At 44.3% G+C, this 23,407-nt stretch overlaps 1 protein-coding gene across 1 annotated transcript in view; it reads left to right on the top strand.

The window, feature by feature from the left end:
• The window catches only part of LOC108547898 (mucin-19), a 257,441-nt gene extending 238,531 nt beyond the window's left edge, over positions 1-18,910 (top strand). The window contains exons 3-8 of the mRNA XM_017900607.1: positions 1,856-1,981; positions 3,311-3,421; positions 4,806-4,992; positions 10,144-10,325; positions 17,182-17,422; positions 18,124-18,910. Of these exons, the coding sequence (XP_017756096.1) occupies positions 1,856-1,981; positions 3,311-3,421; positions 4,806-4,992; positions 10,144-10,325; positions 17,182-17,422; positions 18,124-18,371 (1,095 nt within the window). The 3' untranslated portion in view covers positions 18,372-18,910. The remainder of the gene's footprint in view (positions 1-1,855; positions 1,982-3,310; positions 3,422-4,805; positions 4,993-10,143; positions 10,326-17,181; positions 17,423-18,123) is intronic.
• The last annotated feature ends 4,497 nt before the right edge of the window (positions 18,911-23,407 follow it).

The following is a 23,407-nucleotide window of genomic DNA, read 5'->3' as shown; positions in this document are numbered from 1 at the left end:
TAGGTACCGTTACGCGGACCCCGTGGATTATCGTCGGGCCGCGAGCATTTATCATCCGGCCATTAACCGGCAGACTTTCGTTATCTCCTGGCCGCGAAACAGACCCACGTGGCCAGCAGCGGCCCGGACAGTTCGATAATTAGCTCGAGACCGCCGCCGTGAAGCGGTTCCTCGATGGGGCCCGATCGGGGCCGTAGGACCTGGCGTAACGACGTCGCTAAGCTCGAATTAGCGTTCATCCCGTGCTCGTTGCAATGGATCTCGATGAAGGATCGTTGTGCATGGTCCTGCAGCGTGGATGGAACTGGCATAAGCTCGGACTAGGAAGCGTCGTTAACGACTCTGCTGTTCGAGTTTCGTCGGATTGCTCGTGGATCGTGATGAACCGCATCGTTAATGAGATCTCGTCGTTCTTCATCGCGTATCGACTCGGCGGGATGGTTCTTTAACGGTTTAGTACGATGAAAATATTTTTCTTGCTGCAGGTCCCAGGGAAAAATCCGAGGTCTCGTTAGTCGTGTCTATTTTCGACCGGTTTGACGAAGGATCGATGTTGTCAGCCTCGTTCGTGGAATTTTTCGAGAATCCAAACAGTTGCGCGAAATTTTGCGTCTCTGCATTTGGCATCGTGTTGGTGCTGTGATCGTGATCGAAAAGAATCGTGCGATTTTGAGGTCCTTGGAAGAAGGACCTTGATTTGTCGGACAGTGACGAGTGTATGCTCGCGACTTTTTACGTAGGAGGAAGATTCTCGTGAGGAAATATTTGATATTAATCGATGGCGCGGGAGGGAAGAAATCAGGTGTCACGATCGTTTCCTTTTTCTGCCGATTTCTTCGCGCCTGTCCCTGAATTCGCCGCGAATGGGCACGACAACTCGGTCGTCGACTAATTTTTGCGTATCGCGAAGGTTCGCCAGTGATTCACCGGATCTGTAATGAACGTCCGATCGTCGATCGGTGATGGCCAGGTTCATTGTATCTGCGGGATTATCCGACGGCTTGTTTTTCCAACGAAAACGCATCGCCTCGTCCCATACGCCTCGATCGATGGTATGCCTCGGGATAATGGGAAAATAAATACGATATTACATAATGCGGAGATCGATCGCGTCTTTGTCTTCGATAATCGTTTAATTACGCGTCTCCTCGAGACGATGGAAGAAATTTAAACCTCGACGTTGAAAAATCGACATTCCTCGAACGCTCCCCGAAGGAAGAATTAACGGATGCAGAATTCGTTACGACGCATTTACGATGATCCGAGAAATTGAGAAAATAAAAGGAAAAATTCGATGACACGAAATTTTTGATTTTTGTAAAAAATAAAGGAACGTGGTTTTTCGAATCCAGATATGCACTGGCGCGAGTAGGCATGGAGTTATCTGTGCATGAATTATCTAACATATTTCGCGTTGCAAAATTATTACGTCAGTGAGGACTCTAGTGCGAGAAAAATGATCTGTCGGATGGAAATAAAACGAGAAATCACGTCTTGTCCCCGCGTTTACGTCAAACTCGTTTTTCTGCGCTGACTCCGGCGACTGTACGTTTGCATCTTCGGTGTTTTCAAGTTCGTCGGCGTTATCTATGAAATTCGCATTCGTTGCGTCTGCGTGAAGGCTTTTCTTTCGAGGAGATCGGCAAGGCCCCCGTCGAACGCTCGTAATTAAACAAACGAGAGGAGCGATAAAACGCGGCTACCGGGTACTGCTCGCGCGTCGAGTCACGATTGCTTTACGGGCTGCGAAAATAATCGGAAAAAATCGAGGCGTCGCGTATATCGCGTGTCCGTATGTACCTGTCGGGTACCTGTCGGCTACACGTGCAACACGATGACGCTAATTTTTGCGCAGGTGCTGGAAGAGTCGGACACGTCGTCGGAAATAAGCTGCCGGAAGGACGCGTTGAACCTCGAGAATGGCGACTTCAAGACGTCCATCGAGAAGGCGATCACGAAGCTTCCAAGGATACAACACTTGGTAAGTTACACGTGCTATTTCCGCCATTACCGATATTCTATAGTTCACCAATCGAACGCGAATTAATTATCTCCCCTTAATCGGATTATGCTAATAATAATCGTTGCAACTTAGAAAACACGCGGTTGCTGAAAATAAAAATCTAATTACGTATACTCGTTTATTTCCACGTGTAAATGTCTTTGTTACATATGTTACATTTAAGTGTTCTTTACAGGTTAGCAATTTTAATATTAATCCTTTGTACTCGAGAGGCGCTCTTCAGTCGCCATTTGATAAAATTTCGAAGTTCGATATTAATTGATAGATCAAATTTAAAATAACGTAACAGTGTGCGAGATATCGAAATTAAATAATTCAACGTGTTAATTATTGCACGATTTCTTATTTACTGCTCCAAAAATATCGTCAGATTAATAGCATAAAATTTTTCAACTCGTGGCCTTCTTTAGTCGAAAAATCGTCGAGCGCAGAGGACTAATATTGAATCTGGGACGGCATAAAGGACCGTTTTCATCACATTTTTAAGCAAAAATTCGCCGACCCATATTCCTTGTATCTTACGATATCTTTAACCTACAATGCGAGCCTCGTGGCAATGATTAAACATGAGTAAGTGCGAGGGGCGTGGTTTGTAGATAGGGCCCAACGTAAACAGCACCGCTCAGGGTCGCGGCTAATTTTCGCCGATATCCTTCTGCCTCAGTGCCGTGTTATTCTTCGTTGTGTTCGGACGGCATGGCTCGACGCGTGACCGACTTCGCTGTCTATTATGACACACGCCATCAGAGCTCGAATCGTAGGACACCAGGTTAAGACCACGAAATTATTTATTTTCGAAAAAGAAAAGATACGCTATTCCGAAAGATATTCTATTCTCTGTAATAATTTGGTCGTAAAACGGTTTACGTATTTACCAGGAAAAAATGAATAAAAACGGATCTTACGTATTCAAAAAAGTTACGCAATTTGCAGAATGGACGTTGAGAATTTTAACATCCGCGACGTTTTTCCTCGGAACGGACGCAATTCACGGTTAAACCGGTCATTTAACCGAGCATAGTAGTAGTTTAGCCTTAAAAATGATCGAGCAGTTGGACCCGCGCGGGGCCATTTCGACGTTCCATCCTCTCGCGACTATTCGGATGCCAGTTTCAAAAATAATGGCCGCGAAGAAACGATAATTCACCGCGCGGAACCGCACTCTGCTCACCTTTCCGCCCGGAGTCGCGGCGCATCAAAGGCAGCTGGTCGGCGGCAGATTTATTCGTCAGGCATTTTTAAATAATTATCGTCCGCGATTCAATACGGCCCTCTTTTTCTGTGCAGTGTCACGAAGCGGAGAAACCGCCGCCCCCGTCCTCGCCGGAGTCCAGATGGGAGTTTCCTAGAGATAAGCTTAGGTTACAGACGGTCCTCGGCCAAGGAAACTTCGGCCAGGTAAGGCATTCGTCTCACAGACACGAACGGAACAGGAACACCGTGTCCCGAGGCGAGTGGCGGCGATAATAAATCGTCGGACGTTAACGCGAAACGCGCGCCGCTCGCGGGATTTCGGCTCGTGAAGCTGCCTCGTGATGCTTCAACAATGAACCCGCGTTCCTCCTAATCGCCGCCATATTATTCTTCTTTCCCCGCCGTTTCGTCCAACCAAAGTCAAACCATCGTCCGCGTAATTTATTCCTCGCGATTTTTATTCCCTCGTTCGATCGTTTAACTATTTTGCGACTTTATACGTTCCAACGACGAGCAATTGGCGAATCGTCCGTTACCGATTTCTGAGCAATGAACCCGCGTTCCTCCTAATCGCCGCCATATTATTCTTCTTTCCTCGCCGTTTCGTCCAACCAAAGTTAAACCATCGTCCGCGTAATTTATTCCTCGCGATTTTTATTCCCTCGTTCGATCGCTTAACGATTTTGCGAGTTTATACGTTCCAACGACGAGCAATTGGCGAATCGTTCGTTACCGATTTCTGAGCAATGAACCCGCGTTCCTCCTAATCGCCGCCATATTATTCTTCCTTCCCCGCCGTTTCGTCCAACCAAAGTGGAACCATCGTAATTTATTCCTCGCGATTTTTATTCCCTCGTTCGATCGCTTAACGATTTTGCGAGTTTATACGTTCCAACGACGAGCAATTGGCGAATCGTTCGTTACCGATTTCTGAGCAATGAACCCGCGTTCCTCCTAATCGCCGCCATATTATTCTTCTTTCCCCGCCATTTCGTCCAACCAAAGTGGAACCATCGTAATTTATTCCTCGCGATTTTTATTCCCTCGTTCGATCGCTTAACGATTTTGCGAGTTTATACGTTCCAACGACGAGCAATTGGCGAATCGTTCGTTACCGATTTCTGAGATTCGCGACGACGTAATGGATTTCGAGTGTTTGACGTTTGGTCTTGCTTTGCTCATAGCTTCAGTTATCGCGTCGGTTTAGCTATTCTCGAAACGCTCGTTAACCGCGCCACTGATTAGGTGAACAATCGGCCGGTTAGGTGCGACAGGTTCCATTATTGCGCGAGTGTTTATTGTGTAACGATACTTGGCGCGTTATCGAATCTTTTTTTACACCACATTGCGTTATACGAATAATTTGCTTGCGAGGTTCCTGGATAATATCGTTTTAATTGACAGTCGAGGCGCGTTGATTGATTGGAAAATTACCGTTGAGCATGGCTGATATGTCGTGTAGTTTCGCGAACCTGTAACCTGTAACTTCGCGATTCAGAGATGGAACTGTAGTTTTACGTGAAAGATAAAGCTCGTAATTAAAATGCAATTAGAAAGTCAGATTCACGTGTTGTTTTTTCGTGTTTAGGTCTGGAAGGCTGAAGCCGACGATCTGACCGGTCATCAGGGAACTACCCGATTAGTGGCCGTTAAAACCGTCAAGGAAGGTGCTTCCGAACGAGAGAAGGAAGATCTGGTTCGAGAACTCGAAATTATACAGCAACTCGGCAGCCATCCGAACGTCGTCACGCTTCTAGGTTGCTGCACCGAACAAGGTAAGCACTTTGATCATCGATCTCTCGATTTCTCGTTTAATCGGTACAAATTATTTCTATAATTCCTAACCAATTTTCAATTACCTGCTAACTACCGGTAATTCTAAATACAACTCCTAGTTATGTTCGATTAACAAAAATTGGCCGATTGTTTAAAGATCGTTTCGAAATTCATCCAAATACGTCAGGCGTATATTCAAAATATTAAAAGATGGTTTTCGCGTTATCCATCTAGTGTGTCGTTCGATATTTTTATTTCTTCGCGAAGTTTGCAAAGCAAAATTCGATTTAGCATTCGCGTCTCTCGTTAAATAAATGCGTGTCGATTTCGCGCTCGACACCGATACCTCTTTATTGCCAAGTTCACGAGTCACTTATTCCCGGCCTTGCCCGTGCGAACCTCGACGTCTTTGTAAAAACTGCTGGCGTTTTAAGTGTCAGTTCGTATACGGCCAACCCGCGTGTTGCAAAATACGCCGATTAAGTAATCAAGCCTCTAAGACGGGGATTGGTTTATCTGAAAAGCAACGTTCCGCGATCTTCGTCTCCGTCTTCGATCCTTCCACGATGTTTCCCTCGTCGCGTGTCGCCGATCGTCGTAAAATCTCGAGAAGAGACAACGTCGCCGTCAATATTCCTCCGATAGGATTTTTCCAGCTTCCGTCCCGATCTTAAATTATTTACAGTCTCCGCCTCGTAAAAGGAATTTGCATATTCAACTATCCGAGCGTCTAACTCAAAAATAAATCTCTCTCTCCTTCCCTGCTTCTTCGTTTTTCCTAACGATTTTCTCATCGCGCACGTTGTTCCCGAGAATCGATTGTGTAAATAATAATTTGCAACTGCAGACCACGAAACTACGCTTAGAAGGCAGCCGGTTTCGATCACGTTTGCCGTTGAAATCGCGCCTATCTCGGCTGCCAGCGTAGCTTTAATTATTTACGATTCCGTGTTTTCGACGAGCATCTTCAGATGCTATCGGCGTGGAACACGGCGTAATGCATATTGAAGACGTCGTTAGGGTATCGCGCGAGAGAGATGCATTCCTTGTCATTGAGTCAGCCGTGATAGGCCTTTTTTCACGTGCTTCCTCCTCTTCGTCCTCTTCGCCGTCGTGTCCTCCGATCCTGTGGCCACCGCGATCATTACACACGCGTGCGCTATTGTTTCGCGGATAAAAGGAAGATCGATCGGCTGTTTACGTGCCATCATCCAGCAGTAATTGAGTAATAGCCGCGGCTAGCTGCCTCCGCAGTCGACGCGGAGGACGGATTAACGAGTGCCACGCGGTGGGATAATCGCGACAATGCTTGAATTAGATTTTTCTTCTCAGAGTCGGACGCCGTTCTCGGTATTGGCAGAGAGAATCGACACGGTGTTTTGTATTTGCAAACGCGCATTGTGTTGGAAACTGGCATCAAACTTACCTGAGTGATGGCTAGGAATTAACAAAAGAAGTGGCGTGTATTCGTTGGTATTGTGATTTATGGTATTTATAGGATGAATTATATATTATACGTGTATCGATAAAATTATTGCGACGTATATTATACATCTCCCAAATTTTGAGACACGCTCGTAAATGTCTTTATGGTGAGCTCGAATTTCTGTAATTGATGAATTCTGTAATTCGAGGCTGTCTTCTACGTTTGTTCCATGAAAAGTATTTCATTTCATTTTACAAGGTTTCCAGTATACCTGTGGTATGCTACGAAATATCAATCTTGGGGAATCCAATTTCGCGATACTAAACAGGATCTTCTTGGCTGTTGAAAGTTGCAGCATGAAATCGTTAAGCTCGCCAGTCCATGGGAAGTCGATGTCTGATTAATCGAGATGCGATTGATCGCCATTACGTAGATTGGATACTTACGGTAATCACAGTGCTGTTCGCGACATTAGTCGCAATTATCTCGATGGGACCGATAAACCGGTAAATCGCAGTTTTTCGTTTTGCCAGTTATCGATTCCGCGCAGTTGCACGCACGAAACTGCGTCAAGCAACGCAGCGAGACGTAATTGTCTGGGGAGAAGAACCACCTGTCTCAATACCATCGCGATCTTCCAGGTCCAACGGTTACAATTTCGTCATCTGTCAGAGTGTTGCAGAGAGATAAATAAGAGGGAAATCGGGAGTTCTTATCCAATTAAGGTGACAACCGTATCGCTCGACGTGCATATCATTGCGCAGGCGCGTCTCGAGGTTAACGACAAATCCGATGCTTGAGACATCAAAACAGCAACGAGACAATCTGGAAGTTTTAGTCGCGGCGGAGCTGGAAGAGGGAGGCCCATTATACGTGTTTCGTTGCAGGCTCGTCGGTATCGTCGCTCTCATCGTATAAATTTCCATACGCGTCCCCACGGCGACGATCCCCGTGGCACAATACGTCTATTAAGTCGGCGAAATGATCGTTCGTAGCTGGGGTTCAGGCCGAGGATACACCGGTATCGATACCATCGGTCCGCATGAACGTCGATCTGGATTTGACGTCGTTGCGGCCTTCCCTCGATATTTATGCGCGGGCTAGTCCTTTTCCGCGATTGTATGCTAATGCCTGGCGAGCTGGTCTAGTAATAGCACGAAGTTTAATCCGCTCTGGGAAACGGCTTCTCGATACCTTTGGAAAAAGCGCAGGGTCAGCGATAGGGTTTTGGAATGGGGCTAGGGTCCTGTGAGTTGCAACGGAGATATTGAAAGTGCATTACACGTGCACGTGCTATGAAATGGTAGATAAACATCAGCGAGTAACGTTTCAAGGATTATTCGTTTCTTCTATTTCATTTAGAAAAAGAAATTCCACATTCGCAACAGACGTGCGAGGAATTGCGACCAAGATTTAGACGAGGACGTTTTCGATCCGTAAAATGGTACCTGTCAACGAGAAGCGTCGTAAGGAGATAAGTTTCCTCTGTTCGACTTTTAATGGAAGAAATATCTTTAATATTCGCGATACCGAGGGAAGAAGATAGAGTAAAAGGAGCGGTTCTAATAACCGAGGACCATCTTCAAGGTCCACGGAGGACGCGGCGATGTTCGTTTTGGGACCCACCACCCCGAAGGTCCTTCGACTACGTTCGACGCGCATAGAAGAAAAAACAGGCCTGCGTGAACCTACTCGCAAGATTTACGGCATCTAAATTTCTGGCCCCCCGTATTTATCGTTTCGGTCATGGTGGGCGCGTTCGAATTCCACCCGAGCGACGTTTTCGTCCTTTGACGGCCGGCTCTTGTCAAAGGGGATCCTTTCAACAAATTAAAAAAAAAACGAAGGCAAACAAAGGACCCCTAACCTTCTCGAAGGACGTACAAATATTTATGAACTGCCTGATCGAACTCCATTCAATCTTGCCATTATTCTCCATCGATAATGGATGGAAAAAATGCGAGATTAAAATGCGAGATTATGCCAAGGAGATGATAAATTAGCCAGCTCGTTGGATTAATTCGTGGTATCTTGGAAAATTTCTGTCGTCACTCGGTATTCAGGATAGGTAAAAGAATTCCTTGGATGATCCCGACGTTTTTCTTCCTTTCTTCGTTCTTCTTCTGTTTCTTTTCCCCTGTGTCATCGAGAGACGGCGCAATTCACGTGGATCGAGATTCCAAGATAGTTTAACACGAAGGAATTAGGCTCGCGAGCAAGTTTCCACTTTGCAGCGTAGCCTTCCGATCTCGTATTTCTTTTCCTCTCGATGAAATATCGCGCCTGGCGATAATCGTTACGGCAACCGCTTGTCAGTGACACATTTTAGCCATTCGAGTGGGCACGGAGGCGCATTGTTCGTCTAAAAACCCATTAATCCAGGTGCAAACACGAATTTCGTTGGTATTCCTTGACGTCTGGAGTGATTAATTCGGTGTTGATCAGATCCTAAAATTCGCGGTCGTGTTTATACGTAATTTACGTCACGCTGATCTTGCGTAACACGAGGATGTTTGGAAAGTACTCGGTTCTTTTCGCAACAGTTCCTCGTATCGGTTATCCGTGTTATTATACCTAACTACGTCGATTAGATTGAGGTGCTAGAATGACATACGAGTCAACCTTCATCGGTCAATAACAGTTCTCCAATTTTCTGCCAGGCAAATAATCCTGCGATCGAGGTAGAGGAGTTAGATCCTTTTCAAGATCAAGGTAAACACGAAACTCAGTCGAGACACACCTGGTCCACTCTACAACCGTGTCTCGAGACGCAACTCCAACCTGAGAATCCTCTCTAACCAGGAGAGTAGTAAGGATGACTAACCATCCTGACACCTAACACCTCGATTTCCTTATTTTCAAGTTCATGAAGCCTATTTTAGACTATGCCAGATTCGAATCTTTCGTAGGTAGTTCTGGACACTGTAGCAGCCTTTAAACTCTAACCTCTGTCAAGAGATGTCTCGAGTCATCGAGGTCTAGATCGAACCCTCGCGATCTGCAGATCATTGCTACCATGACTCCACCACGTTAGGGTCTTTGTAACGAATCTTCCTACTTTTGGGCAAGCCATACTATATCGATCCTTCGCGTCTCGTGACAGTTCAATCGTGACAGTCGCAAAGTTAGCCTCATCTAGTTATTCCTAAATAGAAACACAAGTAGACTTCTATCGTATACCTGTATTTTCCCAACTGAGGAAGACGATAACGCGAGCATTAGTCAGTGACGAATACAGTTGTTAACAGCAGTCGTAACTCTACGCGTGGGCCAAAGTTAGAATCCTCCGAAGTTTGTTGGCATTATCCAGGAACGACGTTACATTTCTCAAGGTGCAAATATTGTGACCAGCTATGTAACGCTGTTCCGACGCGGAACGAACCGCTGGCAGAAAGAAACGCTCCTTAACAAACCAAAGTTATTAGAGGTTGGTAATGCTAGCCTAATATGAGAGTTACGATCCCGTGGAGCCAGCAGAAGTGGGCCCATAAGTTACAATCAGCCGGATACTACCCACGGGGGCCCGAAAGTGCTCCGGTTAAATTACTTTAAGGGCCTCCCTACAGTACGGGCCCTTCGTATTCTCCCCATGGGGTCCTCTAATCCCTCGCACGTCCTCATCCCGCTTCCTCCGCTGCGTTAATGTTGATCAAACTGCAATTTCGCGAAACCGTAGAACCGTCTGCGGCAAATTAATTGTGTAATCGCGTATGCCTGTTCGCAGAGCCTCATTATCTCATACTCGAGTACGTGATGTACGGGAAATTGCTGGCGTATCTGCGCGATCATCGCACCAGGCAGGATTTCTACAACTTCAGCGAGGACTCGGCTGCGCTCACCTCCAGGGATCTCACTGTTTTTGGGTACTGCGTCGCCAGGGGTATGGAGTATCTCGCGTCGAAGAAGGTGAGTTTGTGTTCCTTTATACCTTTATCGTAGTTCCTAGTTGTAATTCGTCCTAGCGTATTTTTAGGTAAATTACGAATTATTTTTATGTCCCTTAATTTCAATAATTCGAGGCAATCCTTAAATTTTTAATACGGGATAAGGGTCACGATTTTCGCTAAATATCACTCTTTCGCGTTGTAATTTAATTTGACGAAGATCTATTAACGGAAATATATTGCGGATTAGAAGGATGCGAAAAGTGAGAGTCAGAAAGCATTTCCAAGTATTATATGAGCCGTTCACTGTACAAATTGATTAACTCCATAAAACAAAAAGTGGAGAAATGCAATGAAATGACGTAGTTATGACTATACCAAGTGCTTTGACACTTAAATTTAAGATTTTTCAAAAAGTGGAGTTAATCGATTTATGCTTATATTCTCCATTTTGAATTTCGAAGTTTAGACAGTAAAGGGTTAACGAATTGCCACGAGTCTGAAAGTACTCTTCCGAAATTTTAATTTATCGTTTCGACAGTTAGGATAAACGGAGAATTTCTTTCTCGCGTGATTTATCCCACTCGCCATTTTGGATTCAGGTTCTTAATTGTCCTTTTTGTTTTAGTAATTTTGGCGCGAGTGTTCTTTAATGGCACGAGTAAAAAGGGATCGTGAGGAAGGAATTTTACAGAGAGTTAATTAAATTACGGGAATTATTCGGATGCTTTTATTCCATTCGCTTTTTAGTATGTTAAGCGAGGTATCGTGACGCGCATACGGGTTTTAATAACCGTGAAATATTAAAAGTACCTTTCCGTGACCGCGTTTAAATTATTAGCCCCCCTTGTTTGTATTTCCATTACGTTTACGAGGCCTCGTGGTGTTGGCCGAAAATTTATTATGATTTTATATGCTCGCGTGTTTGCGAGGTCTCGGTGGTGGAACCAAAACGATACAGCGACCGTCTACTTACCGCTGCATTATATCGAAGTATCGCCTCCGATGTTGTTACTTCATGCCACGTCGATCTTGTTCCTAATTCTTTCTGAATCTGTAATCGATTCCATATTTCGACCCATAAAAGAAACTAACGACTCCGCTCAATAAATACACCACGAAATTAATTCCCCCCTTCGCGGGAATGCGAACGACCGTGTTTATCAATATCTTTATCAATTTTAATGGAAATTGAACCGAAGTATTTTACAATTACCACGAAAATAACAGAAGGGTACACGAATAAAATTGCAGTCGCCGTATTTCTTTTCAAGGCCAAACGAATGTATGGCAAATTTGGAACACGATATCCTCGAGAGTCTTGAAAATTTGGAATAAAGGAATCTTTCTCCTCTTTCCGGTTCGTGTCAGTTAATGACCGAAAAACTCGACGAATCCGGAATAAGTGAAGACCATTGAATAGCGAAGTCCTTTAAAAGCGTAAAATTTCGCCTGCGAGGTGACCAATGCGTTTCACAAATGGCACCTACGTGTCAAAAGAGTTGCGATAAAAATCAGCTCCCTCGTCCTTCGAGGTTGCCTGCACGTCAGTGCTCAAGGTCGCGAGCGCAGAAGAGCGACGGTATGACAAACAGCTTGTCAATGGGTATTTGTACCTCAAATATTTTCTTAGCGCCGCGAGGAGCAAGGGGTCCGGGGGCCATTCCGCCAGGTGAATCTGTGTCAGTGGGCAAAAATAGGGGCCGTGGGTTGAAGGTAATTTGGGAATGATCGTTATAGTTGCGTAGTAAAATTAAATAGTGAAGCAAACTCTACATCCTAGCGATGTGGGGGCGATCCCCTCCTCTGCGTTTTATTTCTTGTCTCCTGTTTTCTGGACTGCAGGTCCTGTGACCTGCGTGGCCCTAAATAGGACAGTTCTAACCGTTCACTCGTTCAATAAAAATCTATACTGTTTTTCCACCTTTTTGACTACTATTCCTTTGCGTTATAACCCATTTAACAATAGTATTACCCCGAGAACGTTCACGTGGACGACCATAAATTCGTATTAGGGTGAACACGCGAGGAGGATCGATCGAAACGAGATCTACGATCTTGCAGATAATTATCAACGATCTAAATATTCCTTTGTCACGCATTTTCAGATAATTTTTCGTATCTCCATATACCTTGCTAGACCTGTTTGGTATAATGATATCTTTTCGTGCTTCAAACATTTGCTTCTCGCAGTTTCCAAATAGGCTGATTAGCGGAGCTTAAATTCGCGCGATATTTTTGGCCAATCTTTTGCGTATATTTACATGTTCCGTTATGGAGTTTCCTTTTTTTCGTGATATCTTCTGGTCGAGACTTTGACGAGATTATTTCCGAGATGCGAATTTGAAAGCGAAACTGATCTCACGGCTACAAATCGCTCGTGTTAATCGGGAAGGTTAGGGATCGCCCGTGGATAGATTTTGAATCATGCTGAGAGACGAACGAAGAGGTTTGAAAAGTTAACGAGACTCGCTGTATTTTTCTTGCCGTCTTCGAAATTTCGAAGCGAAGAATGCATGATTCGAAGCTGATAATGCGACGAAGTGACACGAGCGCGTTTAAATATTACGGTTGTAACCTTCTCAATGCCGGCGCGTGATTCGCTTGGAAAACGTAAAGCAAACATTTTTATGCATCCATCCACGCTTAATGCTTCTTCTTTTTTTTTCATTTTTTGTCAAATTGTACCATCGTGGCTCGCGTCAACATTGTAAATTTCCTTTCGTCTATCGCTGTGTCTGCACGTTTCTGAACACGGTTTACGACACAGGGAACCTCTAATTTTTTGCACCACTTCTTAATTTTATTCCACCGTGTTTGTTCCGCCGTCAGTTGAGACGTACGACGTAAAATCGGAATTTATTTCGGTATTATTGCAGTAGCGATCGAAATTTGTTTACACCGAATTTACAAGCGGCATTTATTTCCATCGGAGTGACAGTCGGTATTTATTTACAACGAATCGAAGTTTATTCTCGCCGAAACAGCAGTTGAGATTTATTTTCTTCGAAATTTAGTCGTATCGAGTCGACAATCGAGTTTTATTTCGTGACACTTGCTGTTCATTTTCAGCGAAAGGAATAGTTGGAATTAATTTTCACAGAAATGGCAACCGAAATTATTTCTACTGAAACGATATCAGCGAGGACGAGCCTCCTATCGGAGAAACACCAGGGTGTTTCAGCAAGGGCAAAATTTACGCTCGTAATTATTTCCCGCGAATGTCGATTTACCGGCGTTCGCGTAATCGTCTTCGCGGAATCGGCGCGCGAAAGCTAATTTTCTGAAGTTAGTGGACAATAATTACTCATCGGAAGGAAACCGATAGTGTGCATTCCGGCATGAAGAACACCAAGGTTCCCTTCCCGCTTTACTGAGCTCGAGAAACGTGCTGGAAGCTCCATCCTCCGCTACCTACCCTAACCACGACGCCGTTTAAACGGTGCAGCTGGAACCCGGTGCACTGTGAAAAAATTAATTTAAATACCCATTACACGCGATAGAACGAGCTTTTACATTTCACGAAAATTCGTCGGGAACAGGTTTCTTCGACTTTTTCTACCCACGTATGCTAATCTAGGTAGCCTCTTAAGGAACCGATACGTATCTCCTTCATCTCCATAATTCGTCCGACTGGTCCGTGCTTCTGTCGTGTCATCTTTCTCTCAGTCCTCTCCGACACTTTCTTTGCGTATAAATTATTATAACAAATCCTAATCTCGGTCGTACTCCCATCACACACACACATATATATATACTTGTACGAACACGAACTACGAATGAATTTTTTCTACGCACAGTAGTCGAGTAATCGAACACGAGTTATCTCGGATCTATCGATCCTTCTGCTGCTCGACTTACGGTTAGGTAACACGGTGACGCGTAGGTTTCACTGCTATCGTTCCCATCGACCACGATACAGTAGCAAGAGGCTGCACAGTCAATTAGATGGGTGAAAAATGGGAAACGGTTAAATATCATCGACGACCGGTTATGATTGGCGAGCAGAGATGCGCGAGGTGAGGTCTGGAAGCTCGAGGCATCGAACAGCGGGAACGAATTCTCGATTGGCATCGGAACCCTGTGCTCGTCGCTGGAAGAGCGACCTAGGAGCAGCCGAGCCGGGATGTCGATTTCCATCAAAGATTATACACGAGTTCGCAGAAATTCCTGCCAAGGCCGACATACATAGTAACGCTTAATTGAAAATGGAAGCCACGAGCCGATGCACGAACGAGATGAAACGATTCCAAGCCACGAAACAGCGAACAGCTTATTGGCATAAGACCGAGATCGTTATGCTCGTACTTCGCGCCGGGTCCGCCTTGTTGTTCGAGTTGCAAATTAATACAGATGCGTCCGATAAGCTGAAATTATTTACGACCCCTCGACGCGGGATTAGAAACACCCCGTGATATTTTAATCCGCGAGAATTCGTCCTTCGACTTGACGCCGTTTGCGCGAGTTTTCGATGTGCATCGGCGATAAACTGGAGAGGAAAAATATAAGCACAGCTGGGCCCTTAAGACAAAGGAGAAATGTTTGCTCGGAGCGAACGCTGAAAAAACAGAAGCCTCTTGCACCCGTGTGTGAAAGATAAGAGTGCAGAAGCAATAAAGACGTCCGTCAAATTTGAATTTATTCACCGACGCTTCGTTGAAAATATTTATCTAGCTATCCGGAGCGAGATCGGGATCGAGCTGGATCCCGGTCTCCTTTTTGCTCCCCGTGGCTGCATTTTTTCCCGCGCACCGTAATGGCGGCGTGGTACCACGGTCGACTGTTGGGCGAACGCGGTCGCGAAAATACATTTTTCATCGGCGCGAAACGTCGAGGCGCGGGCAAAAACACGAGCACGTCGACACGACAAATGGACTCGCGTTCGAGTTTTTCGCCGGTGGTCGCGGCACGCGCTATAAATCTAGAAGATGAAGTCATTAAAGAAACGGCAAAGACGTATGTATATCCAGCTCGCCTTGACATTGAGCGGCGCGAGTTCGTTAGCATCGGCCACGGTCGAACGGGGCCCGCGCGAGCTGCATTTTCCGACCAGCGAATTCGCATTTTTCTGCACCGCGGTGGCACGTGATCGAGAACTGGTTCCTCACAGCAGCTCGAATTACTTTCGTACTGTCAGGCTTTTCGCAGGTTTTCGGGGATAGATGGTACCATGATCGCGATACTCTTAGTTATAGCGAGTTATAAATATGATATAAATAAATTTAGATTGGTTATTTGGACCTCGAGATAGGGGATACGATGAAGGTATACTCGGTGAACTGTGCTAGTCACTGTGGATTATTCCGTTGTAGCCATCAAAGTTCTCACACTTGCCAATGGCTTCCTACTTCGAGGAGATTCGAGGACTTTCTCGCAAGTCCTCGGTGGATCCTCTACTACCCTTAAATAAAAGTTCCTATGCTATCTAAGTTAGAACCAAATCTAAGGCAGGGCCTGCTAGAATGCCTTACTGACGAGTCCCCTAGCAGGCCCAGGACCAAACGTTCTGCTGACCCTTCGTCCTTCTACCTGCTCTCCGTATCATAGTACCACGACCAAGGGGTACCAACCGACAGAACTTGAGGGAACCACAGGAATAAGTAAAGTTAAACCCCATGATGGGGGACCCCCGTACCGTTATTAGTAGACCGACCGACATTTTCCTTTTCCTATGTCGTTTACTACGGTTCGAACATTTTCGCATACTTGAATGCAGGAATGGCTGTAATTTCATGATTCTGTTGGTTATTTGGAACGGTAATGGAGGTATACAGGTTGATAATCTCGATCATTTTAAATTATTCCGATAGCAGGCTGATCGAAATCATTTCTGCGTCGTTTAGCGAGGCTCGAGGAGACACTTGGGAGATTTATAAAGCTATCTGCTCGGAGATTTGTATGTTTATACGTGTAATTTACAATGGGTGTAATTTAGTGGTTTGCGGAGATTATTTGCGTTTCGAAAGAAGGGAAACGGTAATGGAGGTATTCGAGCTGATCTGCTTATCGGGAATGCTTTAACCTCTACTTCCACGAGATGGATTCGAAGTTTATATCGATTTTAATATCTCGATACATTGTACGCTGACTCTTCTCGTACCTTATACACGCGTGGCATGGTTTATGCTCATCCAATCTCAATTTATCTTATATTCGTCCGAGCCTACGTATATATCTCGGGAGTAGGATCTCGAAGTGAAAATCTGCCTTTTCGTGATCTTTCACGACGAGTTGATTGGGGTTCACTTCAGGTAGGTCTATAAAATAGTTACATCCGCGGTGTTGTTACATTATAATCACCATTCCCTCTAATCTTTCTTAGAAAGAACCTCCATGCCAACGGAGTGCAGGAGTGTTCGGTATTCCTCGACAATTAATCGAAGCTTTCATCGTTGCAGAAACGTCATCGCGATACCGATCCACGCTGACGACGATTAAATTTCCCGCGCGTTTATCGGTGCGCCGGACAATTTCCATCGAAGCTTGCGCTGTCTGGGCCCATGGTGGTCGGCCACACGCGAACGTAAAATAAATCAAGCCCAGCTTCCGCGGCGGATAACAGTACGACGAACACGCGATAAATCAGGCGTGCAGTAAATAATAAGCAATAACGCGTCCTTGCCGCCGTGTTGCGAAGATGGCCGACGCGGAATCCGCGCGCGTCGTAAAATCCACGCGTATTCCATGGTCGCGATCGAGGGTGGCGTCCTTTCGTCGCCCCGATCGGCTCGAGGCAGGGTTCGATTTCGCCTCGCCCTGTCGCACGATATCGCGTGTCACCTGCTGTCACGCCGTTGCGTAACAGGACGTCCACCTGCGGTCGCGACACGTCCGGGAAGAAGGTTGATCGAGCCGTGTGCCTTTGTCCGATCTTGCAGATCATCCACCGCGATCTCGCCGCGAGGAACGTGCTGGTGGACCATAACAAGCTGTGCAAGATCGCCGACTTCGGCATGTCCAGATTCGCCAACGAGGACGGGGAGGTGATCGAAACCAGACACGGCAGGAACGCACTGCCCATAAGGTGGATGGCGCCGGAGTCGTTGATCTACTCGCTCTTCACTACCAAGACGGACGTCTGGAGCTTTGGGATATTGATGTGGGAGATCGTCACCCTAGGTGAGTGTACGTTCTTTATACCTTATACATATGGGGAAAAATGAAAGTAGTTTATTGGTAATAATTAACACTAAACGTACCGGTATCTTACACGCACCTATTCTTACCATAGGGGGTCAAGTGACCCTTCGTGGTATATAAAGTGTGCAAAGAATTTTTCTCGGTAAAAAATAAGTTGAGAGAAAAATGGAAAGCCGGGAATTAAACGATCGGATAATATGAGAATTTACAGATCGAACGAGCGAAAGAAATAATAATGAATGTACAATTTATAAAGTAAATTTTGAAAGAGGTCATTTCACCCTGCTCGGTACGTTTAGTGTTAATGAAATTAGGAAGATAGGTTAGGTTCGAAGAAGAATCCTCATCGTTAACAACGCACACGTATTGTCAAATCAAATTAGTCGATAACTAACATCAGAATATTCTCTAAAAATCGTTGCCCTACAATGACACCAAATTTCATTCTAAGACTAAAAATTACAAATCAGAGCGAGCAAAAAGTCAGGTAAAATTGTCATTAGAAAATTTCCATTATTTCGGTTCGAAAGACCAAATTGACTTTTCGACTAACGCAAAATGAAAGAGACTCGTGCACACCTCAGAGTACCATTTTGTCCGCATGGTGTGCACGGCGCGTGACACTTCTGCGCGCATTATCGTCCGTGTGGATAACGCAAGGACTAATTTTGCTGGCACAGGTTCGACACCGTACCCGGACATGACGGCACGGGAAGTGATGCGGAACGTGCAGAACGGTTATCGACTGGAGAGGCCTTCGCACTGTCGAAGCGAGCTGTTCAGGGTGATATCCCGATGTTGGCACGCGGATCCAGACCGCAGACCCGAGTTCCAGACTCTGAGGAGGGATCTCGCGCAGCTGCTCGAGGACAACATGAACGGACATTACGTGGACCTCGAGAGCTTCGCCTCCGAGTGCACCGATTGAGCATCGCGGCAGAGATCCCCTGGAAATCGTTTCCCTGTCGTGCGACTCCTCTTCGACGCGCACGATCGTGTACTCCGGACCCTCGATCCGTGATCGCGATCGATCACGCGTCCAGTGAACGATCGTCTGTCCGATCAGCTGGACGTTTTCGAGTTCGCGAAACGAAGTTCGCGCGAGGAACACGGATGATCGCGAGCTCGACACTTTCGATAGATGCGCCCGGGTATCGACAGCTGATCGATGCTTGCGGAACGCGCGAGTACGCGTGGTTCCATGTTCCTCTTCGCGCGCGGCTTTGCCGCCAGGATCGAGCGGAACGTGTCAATAGACTGGTTTCTTTGTAGCGACTTCTGCCTCGCGTGCAGCTGCGAATGCGCGAGCGAGTGCGAGTACTTGTGTATGTAACGTCGCGAATTTTAGCCGCTTTTAAACAATGTTTTTAACGATATAGACGAGGAGGATTGTGTACCGAAATGAAATCAGAGTCCGTCCAGAATTTTTTATACCGATTCGTGTTGTACTCGTGGTCGCGTTTAATAAATCGACGATGTAATAGGAATTTTCGAAGCGTATCTGAATTTTCGAATCCGCTTCTCGCGAGGATTGGACTGAGAGCGGAGAACTGGTTCGATGGCTCCACGTCCTATTTCTCGAGCCGATCTTCGGACGCAGATGCATACAGGTTTAAGAAAAAAGTGCTAATATGTCGGGTACGAGACTCGTGCAAGGCGAAGGATACTTCGCAGCGAATGGAAAATCGAGAGGAGAGTCACTTTGCGTGTGCGCGTGCGGTTTCGGTGTCGAGGCGAAGACGAAATCGCGAAACCCGAGGCGAGAGGTACGATCTAACAATGCAAATACGAGCGTAAAGCAACGCGAAGTCTGTACAGTTAGGGATAACAGGCGTTCTTTACTGTTTCTCTCCTCCAACGCGGGGGCTTTCGTCTAGGATTCTCTTAAGTATTTTCGTTTAGTATTACTATGTATCTAGCGTTCTTTTTCTCAGTTAATGCGCCAGTCGTCGAAGGTTCGTTCATATCGGTGTTTCCTCGTTTGACAGAGTATCGTGAAACGTGAAACGAAGTACCAGCGTTGCAATAAACGCGGATACGCTCATGCGCGTGTGCAAAGAAAAATCGCAAAAGGGGGAAAAAAGGGAGTAGAGAACGAAGATATAAAACTGTAAAGAAAATTTCACGTTCTTCGATTCCAGGTTAACTTTGCTCATGCGTAACGAAAAAGAAAAAAACTCCGATATGCAAACGATCAGTTATGCAATCACAATGTCATCGCGAACACGTAAATCACTCGGCAACGAAAAAAAGACCATCGTTTTGCCGTTTGCACGAGTATCTTTCTCGCGATTTCTCGCTTATGGTCATTGTAAATAAACTCGAATTACTGTAAACCGCGTGGTGTGAATCAAAAGAGAAAATTCTGAAAAACAGTGGCGACCGTTCTCTATCGTCTCGTCGTAGCTGTACGCAGGATTATCGTAATTAATTATTATTATTATCCGTATCATCATTAACGAATCGTTATTAAGCACGTACGTTTGTAAGATTTCAATCGTCGATTTTATTCTTAATCATTCTAGTCTCTCTCGATGCGTCTGGGGTGGCGATTGGTCCCTAATCAAGCACGGAAATCGCGTGTAAATTTATTATCCTGGATTGTGATATCTTCGCCCGTTCTTTTTCCGTTTCCTTTTATACCTGTGTGTACCGCGGGAGCTCCCTTAGAGCCGATTAAAGCCCCACCACTGTCGGTTGATTATTTTATTAAGTTTTCTACGCGAACGAAACGTCGACCCGACCTCTTCGTGTATCGCGACCTCGCTTCCGTGATATCGAAGAGAAGCGACGCTGTCTGAATTTTAGACGCGATCGCGACGTCGCTCTTTGCGTCATTCTGCGATTCGATCGTATATATACACACTCTTTTCCTATTTTTTTTTTTTCGCCTGCCGTTCCCTGTTACCCCCCAAAAAAATGCAAGAATTATTGTATGTAAACTCAATTATTGTAAGAAGTTTTTTTTTTGTCAGTAAACGTTGTCGTAAATCCCATTCGATTTTTATTTTCTTCTGAATTCGCGTCTGCGAATAATTCTTTCCTTTCTTTCAATAGGTTTCAGCAGGTTTTGGATTTTTCTTATTACTATCTGTAGAAGGCGCCTGTATTTCCATTTTGATAAATCTTTTCACGCTTATTTTAACTCCCAAGAAATTGAGACAGAGTCCATAGGAAATATTCCTTCGTCGATGATTGTGTAATAAAATGGTTTCTGAAATGTTGAAGGGGAATTTTATTACGTAAAATTGTCGTTTGAGCGAGACATAAATTGCAGAGTGGGTGAGAAATTGCCCGATCATTTTAAGGGTTCTATTTCATTAATCGAACGTTCGTTGACGTCAACCACATAGATTTATTCGCGACAAGCGGAGGTGAGATAAAGGCAGAAGTTCCTTAAGCGGTGGTGCGAGGTCGGCTCGTCCTATCGAAGCCTCGAAGATTGAAAAAGAAAGCACAGGAGGTGTGATGGAAAGGGAGTATTTAAAGACAAATGCGAGCATTACCAAGGCCTAAGGACACGGACAAATGACGTAATTTAAGCGGAATGTCGATTGAAAAATTTGTCTACCGACCTTCCTACCGAGAGATTCCACTGTGAATTGTTAACAGCTCAATTAATTCTCTTTATTAATACACTCGGCAACTTTCCGTCTCTTCTTTAGGATCGAAATAAATTTCTCGAGAAATGTTCGATTCATTTTTAATTCGTACTCTCCACGAATTTTTTAATTAATATCATCTCCTAGGTAAATATACGACTCGATTTAACATAGAACTATTGTACATTTTTATCTCGTTATTGCAGGAACGGGTTCATCGTCAACGTCCAACGATTTAATTCGCGTGAATCGCGACGTAACGCACTTCGGCTGAGCCTAGAAATCGGAATGCAAATGGTTCAAGGCAATAGGGATAAATTCTCAGCGAACTAGAGGCAGGTCGGGACGTCACGCGAACCGAGAACTAAAAGTAGATTGCTTTCGTTTAATTAATAATTGTCGAGATAAAGAGAGGAAAGTGTCTTAATAGAATGCTCGCATTTTTCGCGCGAGGAATGCGTGAATAATTGACGGAGAACCCTGATCTCAATTAAGTTCTCTGCTCACTGCCTTTTAATTGAGAAAACGTAGCAACGAATTGTTACGACGAGACCGTCTTCGTGTTTTCTTGTTTCTCGGTCATCGCCAACCCTCTGCCGCGTTCGTGTTTAATTAACTCGCTCTTGATGTGTTCCAGAAGGTTCTTGCATTCCTCTGTGCCCTACTTAATTTATTGATCCTCGTGTTCTAACGAAAACGCTTAATTAAATGGGAAGCAACACTTGCAGGATCGCTGGAGAATTTGGTTTGTTTAAAATAAAATTAGTTATTTAGAGAAATTTATGGGAAATTAAATATTATTGGAATATTATATATTAACAGTTCCAGGGGAAAATAATTGATCGAGTTTAAATAAGGTCGATGATCATTTCATGACGAATGACAGATCGAATTATTTTCCCATGGAACTGTTAATATATAATATTCCAATAATATTTAATTTCCTATAAATTTCTTTAAATGACTAATTTTATTTTAATTTTACTTCAATTGATGAAGTTGAAATAAAATCCATGATCATTTTATGACTAATGACGGATCGAATTTCAGAAACTTTCATTTCCTCACTGGCACTCGTAAAGAGTGCAAATGGCGATTTTTATGTGGATGTTGAAAACGGAAAAGGAAGGTTATTGGTTATTCGATTATTATAGTTAGATCAGAAGGTTCATCTGTGGGAGTGTCGGTTTAATGGAACATGTCGCAATTTTAAGTTCAGCGTTTCCTGCGGAAACGGATAAAACTAATGCTTGACAATTTGTTTCTTTATAAAAGGAGAGTATCTATTGCAGTGCGATCTCCATCATCGCAAAACTTTCACTCGACTCTTTTTCAACTACCGCCTCTATTACTCTGCATCTTTAAAACGTAATTATCGTGTCCGACTTTCTAGAACGCAGTGCCCAAAATCATTCCTCACAGGTATTTGAAAGAGCACACGTTTGAAAAGGTAAGACGATATTTTTCATTACAGTAAGTGAAACCAGCAGACGACTATCAAAGTCCCTTGCCAAGAAGTATTTCCATTTTAATTCCATTATTTTAATTTCAGTTCCAATTATATATCGGCGAAATAAATTCTGGAAAAATCGACATCTAATATTTAATACACAAATACCCAGTGATATCAAATTCCATTAAATTACGTAAAAATCATTGATATACAAGAATCCATCATCTCACAAATATGGCGGAAGGTAGCGAAAAATGACTATACCGGAGGATACCAAAATAATTCAATTTCAGATCTTCGAAATGTTTCAAGACAGCGATTAAATATGGAATGGAAGAAAAGTAGCAGGAAAAATTGCCATAATGATATGCAAAGATCCATCATCTCACAAATATAGCGAAAGATAGCGAAAAATGACTATACCGGAGGATACCAAAATAATTCAATTTCAGATCTTCGAAACGTTCCAAGACAGCGATTAAAAATGGAATGAAAGAAAAGTAGCAGGAAAAATTGCCATAATGATATACAAAGATCCATCATCTCACAAATATAGCGAAAGATAGCGAAAAATGACTATACCGGAGGATATCAAAATAATTCAATTTGAGATCTTCGAAACGTTTCAAGACAGCGATTAAAAATGGAATGAAAGAAAAGTAGCAGGAAAAATTGCCATAATGATATACAAAGATCCATCATCTCACAAATATAGCGAAAGATAGCGAAAAATGACTATACCGGAGGATATCAAAATAATTCAATTTGAGATCTTCGAAACGTTTCAAGACAGCGATTAAAAATGGAATGAAAGAAAAGTAGCAGGAAAAATTGCCATAATGATATGCAAAGATCCATCATCTCACAAATATAGCGAAAGATAGCGAAAAATGACTATACCGGAGGATA

This window comes from Eufriesea mexicana, unplaced genomic scaffold, assembly GCF_001483705.2.
Source record: "Eufriesea mexicana isolate 0111107269 unplaced genomic scaffold, ASM148370v2 scaffold1312, whole genome shotgun sequence".
Classification (NCBI taxonomy): domain Eukaryota; kingdom Metazoa; phylum Arthropoda; class Insecta; order Hymenoptera; family Apidae; genus Eufriesea; species Eufriesea mexicana.
The sequence above is the reverse complement of the archived record's forward strand: the minus strand, read 5'-3'. Positions and strand labels throughout refer to the sequence as shown.